Genomic DNA, 12,764 nt, shown 5'->3' on the forward strand with positions numbered 1-12,764 from the left:
GTGTTATTGTGATATGGGTGTGGTGTGACTTGTTTAATGCTAATACTGTTAATTACGCTGTATAAAAAATTACTAGTTTTATGGATTTTTTTTTTTTACATTTCCTTTTTCACTTGTGTAATTCTGATTATTGTACTTTTCTCTCTTTTTTTTTTTATGATAGCTATTTGTAGTATGTGTGTAGTTTTAAGGTTGTATTTCTTCCTATTGCATTTGTAAGATTTTTTTTTTAATTTTTTTTTTTTTTAGATGTGTGTATAATTATTTTGTTGAATGTATGTACTGCACTGTCCATGCTGGTGATTTTTGATTCTGTTTCTTCGTGGAACTTGTTCCATAATTACTTTTTTTGACATTCATAAAAGTATTTTAGCTTTCTTCCTTATGTGCAAGTATGTTGTGATGATAATTGGTGTATAGTGTGAGAGAAAATGGGGAATTGTTTGCCAGTAGTTGTGATAGTTGGATGTGTGAAGCAGATGTGATGCCTGAGGAATAGTAGAGTTGTTAGTAGGCTTTGTATGTGTTGGTGTGGAGTATTCAAGAAACTGAATTTATCATCACCATCATTTAATGTCTGCCTTCCATGCTGGCATGGGTAGGGTGATTTGATGAATAACCAGTGAGCTATAGGGTTGTGATGAGCTCCAATGTCATCTTTACAGAGTGTACTGGGTGTTTTTCTTGTGCTACCAGCACTAATGAAGTTGCCCTGTAATTTCGAAGACAGAATTGAACAGAGGAGGAGGAGGAAAGGGAAGACAAAAGCTCTCACTACTTTGAAAAAGTATTTGGGAGTGGGAGGTGGAGATGACTGGCTGTATACCAAGTGTCGAATGGCTGAAGTATGATAGAGGGACAAGTACATTTGTTTTGCTATAAAGGAGATGAGAGGATAACAGTGATGGGTGCTAGAGCAAGCTCTCAAGGATCAGGAACGAGGTGAGCATAAGAGGGGATGAGGACAGTGGCTCATGGTAAGGGATGAGAGAATGGATGCTTTTATATGAGTGTAAGGAGGGAATAAACAGGTGGAAATAGAGGTTAGTGTAGTGAGTGAGGAACAAAGGTGGTGGTGCAGATGATGAGAAATACCAGTATGCAGAGAAGTGCAGTGGGTGACATAGGAGTGGCTCAGGAAGGAGAATAAACAGAAAGGAGTAGAAGGATGTGTAAGGTGTAGGATCTGTGAAGAGAGAGAGAGAGCGAGAGTGGAGGGGGGATACATAAGGGGTTAGGTGTTTAGAATAGAGTATCGGAGAGGGGAAATAGCACAGAAAGGAGGTTAATTGGTTGAAGACAGAAACGAGGTTGATTGGTTGAAAAGGTGTAAGTTGTGGTGATATAATCTATGTTCACTGAAAACCATGAGCTGAGTGCATTGAATCCTCTACCAGTGATGGTGTTTGTGAGACTATGGTTAAAATTTTCTAGCTTGGAATGGCTAATTTGTGGGATAGTTAATGAGAGTGATGGTGGGTGTATGCATATATTATTATATTAATGTGCTTCTGTGCTTCCTATTGCTAATTTTATTTTGAAAGCTTGCATATTTGTTTACAAATGTCATTTATGATATCTGTATGTGTTGAATGCAATGTTTTATATCTGTTATAAGACCACTCCCATTGGGAAAAGGGTCTTTCAAATCTGATTTCAGTATAATTTGGAAAAGTGGGTGTTCAGTGTACTGATTGTAAGAATGGTTCCAGAATTATAGGTGTTTTTAAACAAGAAGCATTGTAAAAATTCAATATTTTGTATCATATTTCCAGAGTTTATTTTTCTGTGTGAAACGTTTATTTTCAGTATATTCTGTGCAGACTTACAACATAAGGAAAGGAAGTAATGGCACTTTCTGTTATATCATTATTGTTACTGTCAGTGTTATTTGACCTGTAAAGTTATGTATTTTTTAAACACTCCACTTCACAAGATAAATAAGGCTTAAATGTTGTGTGAGTATTTTGAAGACATTGTAAGACATCATTGTTGGTGTCAGTGGTATTGACCATGTTGTTTAGTGCCAAGATTTAAGATCAAAAGCTTTATCTCTGACCATTCCATGTTAAGGTATACTACATGTTGGAATACATGCTTTGTTCCAAGGGGTAGCCACTGTTGTTCTCTCACAGCATTTACATGCATAAGAACTATTTTCGTGTATCTATTCCACTTATTTGACTTGCCTTCTTTTCTGAAATATATTCAGTATTGGTTTATTTTGTTTGTATCTTTATTGATAAATATTATAAAAAGAAAAGCAAAGAATTCACAATTACACATCTTTAGCATCTAAGCCCAAACATTGGCAAGTTACAGTGCTAAAAATCGTTTGATGATACACATTGTCCATGTATGTTACGTGCTTTCAGTCAATTAATCAATCATCATCATCATTTTTACAGTCACTTTTTCTATGTCTGCATGCATTGAACAAAATTTCTCGAGGCTTTATTCTACAGCTGGACACCCCTCTTGATGCCGACTGTTACTTGTTTTCAAGTGAGACACTTTATACCATGTCTTTGCATGTTGCATTGCTGGGGTACTGGACATTGTCCTTAAACAATGTTGCAATGATACCACTCCCTGAGTGGTATCGTTGAAGGGCATCCTACTGCAGAAACAAAGGCAAGACAAACTATAGAACCTGGTGTGGCTCCTGGCCTTGCCAGTTCCTCTCATGCTGTTCAACCCATGCCAGCATGGAAAATGGATGTTAAATGATGATGATGGTGATATATACAGTCAATCCCCATATAGTTTCCAGCTACCAAATTTCACTGATGAATCAGAAGTGAACCCATGGTTATAGTAGAAGACACATACCCAAGGTGCTCTGCTGTGGAATTGAAACTGAAACTAACCACATGCTTGTGAAGTAAAATTCTTAACTACACATCCTGCCAAAACAAGAAGTCTAATTACAAATAGAGAAATCAGAACCAGTGGGTACCATAGATTGTAGTATCAAGAGTCAAAGATTTTGTATACTGCATCTACATAGACTTTTGACCTCCTAGAAATAACAACCAAACTTCCTTCAAATTATATCTTGCTGTCTTAAATAAACTGGACATTAACTTTGTAGACAGGGCTGTCATGGCTGGAATGATTTTTATCCAGTGTCCATGGTGTATCTGTGACTGAAATCACAATATCCCTCCTAAACTGGATGCCAGTCCATCACAGGGTCGGGTCACTCCGAGTGAACTGGCGCAGTGTGAAATGGAGTGCTTTGTTCTAAAACACAACATACCACTCAGTCTGAGAATTGAAACCACGATCTTGCGATTGTAAGACCTTTAATCATAGTCCTGCTGAATCAGTGTTCACCTGGGACTAAACAACTGCTTAATTTCAAACTTCATCAAAGAATAAAATGCAAATATATTTGTGTGTACGTGCATGTTTGCATTCGTATGATGAATGAATATCTGTTTATGTAATTGTTTATAGACATACATTTAACTGTAGCCTTACTAAATTTCACTCCCACTCCTTCTTTTCTATTTCACTGCCCCACTTCTATTGTCTTTCTGAATTAGCTGTAATTTATTCATTGCACACTAATGACTATAATAATGATAATTGCTGACTCTGGAGTGCTTTGTCCCATGTTTAAGAAATTATGAATGGGCTCATTGCCTATAAATTAGTGCTGATAATTATTTCTAACCTAAACTCAAGACCACTAATATAGAGAAGGAACAGTTGATCATTGATCACAGAATTGATATTCACATTGGAAGAAGTTGGATCCAGTAAGTAGGACATAACTAAATCATCATTATCATCAATTGATTAACATCTACTTTTCCATGCTAGCATGGATTGGATAGAATTAGTTGAAGCAGTCCGCCCCACACTCATGGTTGGATACCATCCCTGCTACCAACCCTCACCAGTTTCCAAGTAATGTAATATTTTGTGATAAGCAAGCAAGTTTTTCATTGAAGACTGGAAATGAACAACACTGCTTGCTTGTTTATAACCATTACATGATGTCAAGACAATGGTACATACATACAATCTCTGTCTACCTAGGGTATTCAGTTCACAGTCATAAGGTCATGAGTTTGATTCCTGGTGGCATGTCGTGTCCTTGAGCAAGACACTTTATTTCATGTTGCTCCAGTCCAGTCAGCTGGCAAAAATGAGCAGTACTTGTATTTCTGTACCTTGTCGCATTCTGTGTCATGCTGAATCTGCGAGAACTACATTTAGGGTATGCATGTTTGTGAGGTGCTCAACCATTTGTACGTTAATTTCACTAGCAAGCTGTTCTGTTGATCGGATCAACTGGAACACTCATTGTCAGTGTGCATGTATGACAGAGTATAAGTGTCTTAAGAAAAGTTGGGCATAAGATGTAGTGTGTAGAAGAGATAGCTGTACTGGTATGATCATATGATGCATATGAACGAGGACAGATGTGTAAAGAAGTGTCTGTAACTGTGGAGGGAACCTGTGGAAGAGGTGGACCCAGGAAGACATGGGATGAGGTGTTGAAGCATGCTCTTCAAACATTGGGCCTAATGGAGGCAATGACTAGTGACTAAGACCTTTGGCGATATGCCGTGCTTGTGAAGTCCCATCATGCCAAATAAAATTGTAGTTGCAGCCGATGCTGGTGTCATGTAACTGGCACTTGTGCGAGTGACACATGAAAGGCACCTCTTGAGCATTGGGCCTCATGGAGGCAATGATAAATAGCTGAGACCTTTGGCAATATGTTAATGCTTGAGTAGAAGACCCATCAAGCAAAGTGAAATTGTAGTCATGGCAGATACTGGTGTTGTGCAACTGGCACCCGTGGCAGTGGCACATAAAAGTACCCATTGCACTCTTGGTGTGGTTGGCGTTAGGACGGGCATCCAGCCATAGAAAACATGCCAAATCAGACTGGAGTCTGGTGTAGCCCCTCAGCTTACCAGTCCAGTCAAACCATCCAACCCATACCAGCATGGACATTGTTAAATGATGACCATGAAACAGAGTACCAGTTATATATATATATATATATATCTTTGCTATTATGTTAAACTGTCATATGTCCAAATTTAGCCAAAAGCATTTTTTTTTTTTCAATATTTAATTTTGCTTGCAATAGCCAGTTCTTTTGGTCAAACTATTGTATCTCCAGCTGCTTCAGATGAAAATTGTCAAAGTGTAGTGCAATGGTTTAACATTTTTCAAAAGTGTAGTAAGTCCCACATACGACAATGCTAGCATGGAAGGCGGACGTTAAACGATGCATGGAGTTAGGATTTTTTGCACCTGACAAAGTATTATTGTTAAGCTGAAATTGTTACTAATGTAAAAAGAAATGGAATGGTGAAACTATTTTGTCGTTTTCTGAAAAAGCAATGTTTTGGACTTACGACACTTTTGCATAATAGCAACTATATATATATATATATATATATATACACGCACACTACACGAAACAAAAGTTGTGAGAAACTATAGGGCTTTTGTTATTCTCTTCTTCACTACCACATTTTCATTTTGATAACCATTTCGGAGCATTTTCTGACATTGCTATAGAATAATGTTTTTCCTGCCAATTGAGTTTTTACATTGTTTCTTTAAAACTCAAAGCATTATTTCTGTTTGGTACATCTACCTCTATAGACCATAGTTTTTTCTGTACCCATGTCTTTTATTTTGTCTTAGGTCGGCTATGGTCCAATAAAACACAAAAGTAATCCAGCCATGGCCTTTTTTTTTTTGTCTGGCTATAGCTTATCCTATATTTCCTTAGTTTGTATTATTGTAGGATGTCTTAGCTGTTGTTTCTAAAAGTTTGAGCTTGTTGGCTCACATATTTCTTCATCTTTTTATAAATAACTATCTCATTTCTTCAAGTATTATTCAAAAATAGTGGCTGAAAATCATTATAGTTTGTTGGTAAAAGAACTTTTGATAATTTGTAATTTGATACTGGTGCTTAGTGATAATTGTGTTTCATAGATGCTGTTTTACATTGTTAGGGGAATCAATCAAAAAAGAGTCAATGCATTTATCACTTAAAAACACTGACTTTACTTATCAACTAATTCCTATAAATCTGCTTGTCGATGTGACAAGGTATTTGTTGATTGTAGCTCATAAAGTTAGATGTATTTATCTGTAATATGTGTAAGATGTATAGCTTATACATACAACTTGGAAATAGATTTTTTGCCAGCCTGGCAAAAAATCTTTATTCAATTTAAATAGCTACTTTGTTTAGAACAGATGGAGATAACAATTGAATAATATTGTGAAGTGCGAGAGTTGTTAAGCTACTAAGATGAACCCTAGATGTACCATATCCATAATAGTACTCATGTGAATGCTATGTAGGAACTAACTAGACATTCAATTCTTTATTCATCTTTGTAACTTATAATCACTCCACTTACAATATTTTAGTTCTAACAAGCAACCACTAAATATTTCTGAAATTATTAAATACTCAGTGTTAGATATTACAGACTTAATCTATTTCTTTCTGTTTAGAAAATGTAGCTATTCTTGCATTATACTAATGTAGGCTTGGCTTAACTTTCCTGAACAACATTCTTCAAATTCATTGTACCTACATATAGCTAAACTGCTATAACTGCTTTCTTACATTAAAGATCTCAGTCCCATTCCTAACTGCTAACATACAAATCTGATAAATTTCTTTGTAATTAAGTTCCATGTTATTATTCAATGTTCAATTATTCTTGTAATCTGTCCTCAGTTTTTCTCTTATATAAATTTCTTTAGTTTTTGATGAATAACTTCAAATCCCAGGCTAACCTGTTTTGATTGTGAAAATGAAACATTCTTTAAAACTGGTGTGATTCTTCTCATTAGGTTTCTCAGTGGTTTACAAATATTTGTTTCAGTTTGAGCGAAAGAGTAGGAGAGGGAAGTGGTTAAATGTTTTGTCTCTTTTCTCTGTCTGCCTTGTGTAATTTACAGAAAACACAAAAGACTTGAAAGAAAATTCATATCATTAACATGTCTATCTTGTTATAGTCTTCGTTTATTTATACACTAATTTTTAATTGTGATTTTGTTTGTTTTAGTTTTCCGTTTCATAATCAGAGAAGAGGAAACAAAACCAAATTTGGAAGTTTTAGTTAGTAATTCTGTTGATGTTTAGGATCAGCTCCATTGATGGCATGAATCCTACCCAATATTTATGAGCTATAAATCTTGGGAAGATTATCTGATAAGTCTATTGAGGGATTGCTTAGTAATTGTACCATTCACTGAGACATCTTTAACTAGAATCAGCATAAGTTTCCATGTTTTTGTCCTTGATGATGCTCTCTTTTAGGTGATCTTTGATACAGAATTGTTAGACCTCTGCCAGTGGTGACAAAATCTTCACCCAGCAAGTAGGATTGGCAAGAAATAACCTATAACATGATGTTATAGCCATTAAATTCTACTCTATCTGGAACACATATGTAATATGAATATAGTTTATATAAACTCTTGTAAATATCATCATATTCCTCTGAGCCTTAAGGTTTAAACCTAGTTTCATTAGTTCATTTAAACTGATTCTTTCTCTTTCTTGTTATGAGTTGTTAGTATTTTATTTCAGCTTGAAGTCAACTGGACTGCTGGGTGTCATTGATCTTGGCATTGTCTGTTTATCTGTCTTAACTTTACTAAGGTTTACATTGAATTATTATTAATATGGCAGTTTCAGTTCTTTGTTGCCTCCTTACAATACTGTATGTGTGAGCGTGCACGTGCAATATATGTATGTAGATAAGTACATAACATTACATATGTAGGTTTGAGTATGCACATGCACTATGTATTGTGAATCCTACACAGCCAATATCGACACCCTGCCCTCTTGCTTTCCTCACCTATTGTATCACAATGTTTCTTCTCTCTTCACAGTATCCACGACCTGGCAGTGATGTTGAAATTCTGGAAGAGATGATATTTGGTTCTGTAGCAATGGCCTACAAGGGAGCCTCACTCAAAGTCCACATCCTTAGGTACATCTTCAAATCTTTAATTAATATATTCACTAATTGCTATAATTAGGATATTGTCCTTGATATCACCAACTTCACTTATAACAATACTTTACTCTAAATGTAACATTTAAACTATTCAGTCTCAATAGTAAATCAGTGATCTTTATTATAATCACTATGAGTCCGCTACCACCACATGCCATACCATCAACACCTGCTTCTATTGTAACTCCCATTATCACATATCCATACCACCGTCATCTATTCTAGCTTCAATTTCAATTTATCCTTCCATTAACCCTTCTTTATCTTCTCTCTTGTCTAATTTTGGACATCTTTATGAGAGTCACTTTTTAACTATTTCTTCTTCTTAAATTGATCTTCACACTTAAATTGTTCCATTACCATTTCCTAATTAAAGGCAGTAATTGTTGTACCACTGTTTATTGAAGTATTTTTCGATTTAGTGTGATATGTCCTTACTTCAACATTAATTATGGGATTTATCTTTACAGATCTCCACATCAACTCATGTTAACCAAAGTTTTCTTACCTGAGCAAGAAAAGAAAGAAACTGGCAGGTATGTGTCAATAGCTAAACCATAGTGTGGAATTTTGTTGTTACAATGTCATCTTAGAAGAACAGCGGATAACAAATTTGGTAGAATGCTTGCTAAAACACTTTGTAGTGTGTTGTTATATGTTCCCCCATATTCCTGAACCCTTTCTGAGAAGTCTACTTTGTCCTTCAGCTTTTCAGGTCTACTAAATATTCAGGTATTGCCTGCCATACCTCACCACCTTGTTTCATCGCACCATCATCATTTTAATATCCACTTTTCTATTCTGACTTGGTTTGATGGTTTTTATTGAGGCAGGTTTTCTATGGCTGGTGCTCTTCCTGCTGCCAATGCTTACCCGTTTCCATGCAACATGATAGTTATCTATCTATCTCTCTCTCTCTCTCTATATATATATATATATATATATATGTGTGTGTGTGTGTGTGTATACACACACACTCACACACTGGTTCATTTCTACTCCTTTATTATTAGCCAGTTGGTTGAATGTCCAACAACTAACTAACCAATTGACTAATAATAAAGGGAGCGGAATTGAACCAGTGCATGTGTTAATATTGACCTGTCGAATCTCCCTAGAAACAACAAAATTTATTCCAACACACGAATTCACATAAAGAATTTTGCAGACCAGATACAAAAAAACACACACACACACACACACACGCGCGTCAGCCTGTTAGCCATGCTGGCATGGGTTAGATGGTTTGACTGGGCTGGCACGCTGGAAGGCTGCACTGGGTTTCCTTCAGTTTCCATCTACCAAATCTCTACACACAATGTAGATTGAGCTTGCATAGAAAACACTTGCCCAATGTGCCATGATGCATTGCAATTGAACCTTGTGTGGCTTGGAAGCAAACTTCTTAACTACACACCTATCCCTGCACTCTTCCTTCAAAAGTATGGTTCTGTATCTCTGTTACATATATTTTTAAGCTAAAATGTTTGATCAACATTATCAGTTTTATGCCTGCTTTTTGTCATGCTGGCTTGTGTTAGATATGACTTATTGAGGCAGTATTCTGTGATGCTTGCTGTTCCTATTACCAACTCTTGTCTTTTAAGTGAGGTATCATGTTCTACTGGTCTTCACATGAAACTGATAGGCCATGAGATGTATTGTTTATGGAAGCAGTAAACATTTATACTGTTGTTCAAGTAGTGTCTGTGTGATGAAGCATCGTCATCACTATTTAGCATCCACCTTCCCTGTTGGCATGTGTTGGAGGATTCGAAGAGCTAGAGGACTTCATCAAGCTTCAATATCTGCTTTGGTATGGCTTCTATGACTGGATGCTCTTCCTAACATTGTGCATACTGTGTGGTACACTTTGCAATCATGTGGTTTTGGCTTCAATTCTACTGCATGGCATCTTGTTTTCTGCTATATCTCTGTGTGAGTGAATTTGGTTGGCAGAAACTGAAAAGAATCCCATTGTGTTTGTGTGTTTCTGTTTCTGTCTCTATCTCCTTGTCTTGGCATTGTGTGCCAGCTGTAAACAAATAACATTGTCATGCAACCAAGAAATGTGTGGAACCTATGGTAAACTAGTCAGTTTGAGGCAAGCACAATTATTTACTTTGTCTAGCAGCATATGAATAATTGATTTCTTCTTTGTAGTTATTAAATTTCTTCATGTATTTCACATCAATATCTTTTGTGGCTCTTATTCAGGTCACAAGAACAACAATGTCAAATGAAATCTTATTCATTCACTGGCCACAACAACTACAGTATGATTTGTAAAATCAGCATCGTTTCTTAGTTTTCAGTTACAAAGCAATATTCATGCTATTTGCTCTAAACATTGTATTTCAGAATCTGCAGGGCTATATTGAGGCTAAAAGTTCATGACACAGAACTGCCTATGAGAAATTATTCACATATACTGTTTCAGAAAATATATCTTCTGGTTTGTCTATTACAGCAGGTTTAATGTCACATCTAAAAACATTATAAGCCACTCTTTCTTTCTCTAATAAAGCACTAAGTATTTTTAAACAGTGTGTATGGATCACTGTCATCTCTACCAAGTTCAGTAGCCCACATTATATGTGGCAAGAATTTACTGTTGAAAATGTCTCAACATTAATGACTATTGCAGCCTACTTGTTTAACACTCACAACTCTTTTGTTTTATTGTTTCAGTGAAGTTGATAGTGACTCCTACATCAGTCTTCCACCTGCAGATTTAAGTTCTTTGAAGTGCAGTAGTTCCAAAGGAAATATAGGTAAGTAACTCTTTTGAAGCTGCTGATGTGATAATGGTATGCCTGTTTTATTTCACATTTACTTGACCTTATTACTTTGAGCTTTGAAGCTACTAATAATTTACAGTAGTATAATAACTGTATTCTATAGTTTGTAAAGTTAGATGGGGGTTAAAGTAGGAAATATACATGAAGAGTAAAGTGTTATGGATTATGGGAGGGTAAATAAAAGGTGAAACATAAAATATTTTAAAATTCCCAAAATTTTCTGTAAGGGATGATGTAAAGGGAGGCAACAAGGTAAATTTGATTGCGGCGGGGAGCGGGATAAATAAAAATTTTAATTTTGTGTAGTGTAGAAGAGACAGTAATTAATGCTTAAAAGTTAGTAAAATGAGGTCACTGAAATAAATTCATGAAGCACTTGGATTTTCCTAATGGATTAAGGTCTAAATGTTTGAATCCAGTAGAAATGGAGATAAAAATAGATGAAAAACAAGCAAATCTTTATTAGATTTACAAATGTTGTTGGGCTTGATATTCCAGTTACATTGAAATTAAGCTTAACTATGTTGTGAAAATAAATACATTGCTAACAAAGTATTTTTCAATGAATGTAGCAGCAACTAATTTAATTCTAAAGATAAGTAATTATTAAAAAGTAGAGTGAACAAGATTTCAACCAAAATAAATATTTCACCCTACATTCATATTAAGTTCATTGTGTTAGTTGATGCCATTTATTTCAAGAAAATTATCATCATCATCATCATCTGTCTGCTTTCCATGCTGGCATGGGATAGATAGATTGTCATGATCCATGTAATCTCTTATTAGGGAGTCAGATCCCTCATAGAGAAGTAAGAGAGACATACATTTCTTTTTTGATTTGGTTTCTATGGTTGGATGTCATTACTATTGCTTACCAATTTACAGAGTGTACTGAGTGGATTTTTATCATGGCACAAGCCCAAGAAATGTTGCCTAGTACTCCGTAAGAAAAAAAGAGCATGTATGTTCAAGTTAACATGACTAAGGAGTTTTTTTGGAAAGAAAGCAATAACAGCAGAAGAGCCAGGATGGGTAGGTGAATATAGTGGTAGAAACAAAGTTACAGGAGTGAAAAAGAGAGATATAACTGACACTACAGAAAGGGTGAAGGTTGAGTGTGATGCAGTCTCTTATATATAGAACTTGTGATAATAAGAAAGAGAGATTGAGTGATGATGATAGTGATAGGGCATTTATGTGGGTGGGTCTCATGCCATCCCTTGTCATATGAATGGTCTGAGGATGAGGGTGCCAAAAATTATGGGGAGACAGTTCAAGCTGATTTAACTTTATGTGAGCATGCATATACACACCTCAGTTTCCATTTTTGCTAGCGCTTGATTGACCATGCTTGCACTAATTGTCAATTTCTCCTGTGGCTGGTTCTTCTCCACCACATTTTGCCAATTAACACAGTGCATAGTCACCTTTCTCATAAGATGCAATGTTTTGAGATCAATCCTCCAACACTTTGCTCCAAGTCTTTCTCAGTTTCTCTCTCCTCTACAGGTTTCACTTACTTTGAACAAACTGCACTTCCTTATGCAACTCGCATCCCTCATATGCATCACATTCATATATTAGCTAAGTTTTCTCTCTTACAAGCTACATCTGATTCCATTTATACCCAGAGATTCTCTTTGCCAGTACCGCCTGACTGGCCTTTGTGCCGGTGGCACGTAAAAGCACCCACTACACTCTCGGAGTGGTTGGCGTTAGGAAGGGCATCCAGCTGTAGGAACTCTGCCAAATCAGATTGGAGCCTGGTGTAGCCATCTGGTTCACCAGTCCTCAGTCAAATCGTCCAACCCATGCTAGCATAGAAAGCGGATGTTAAACGATGATGATGATACACACACACACACACACACACACACACACACACACATCGTTCAAGCTATGATAATTTCACACACACACACACACA

The 12,764-nt window shown here is 36.1% G+C and overlaps 1 protein-coding gene across 2 annotated transcripts in view; it reads left to right on the forward strand.

The window, feature by feature from the left end:
* The window catches only part of LOC106874084 (folliculin-interacting protein 1), an 82,073-nt gene that overhangs the window by 49,990 nt on the left and 19,319 nt on the right, over positions 1-12,764 (forward strand). For both annotated transcript variants that reach the window (XM_014921679.2, XM_014921680.2), the window contains 3 exons: positions 7,906-8,006; positions 8,504-8,569; positions 10,725-10,807. In XM_014921679.2, coding sequence (XP_014777165.1) covers positions 7,906-8,006; positions 8,504-8,569; positions 10,725-10,807 — 250 coding nt within the window. The remainder of the gene's footprint in view (positions 1-7,905; positions 8,007-8,503; positions 8,570-10,724; positions 10,808-12,764) is intronic.

Source organism: Octopus bimaculoides, chromosome 2 (assembly GCF_001194135.2).
Source record: "Octopus bimaculoides isolate UCB-OBI-ISO-001 chromosome 2, ASM119413v2, whole genome shotgun sequence".
NCBI classification, from domain to species: domain Eukaryota; kingdom Metazoa; phylum Mollusca; class Cephalopoda; order Octopoda; family Octopodidae; genus Octopus; species Octopus bimaculoides.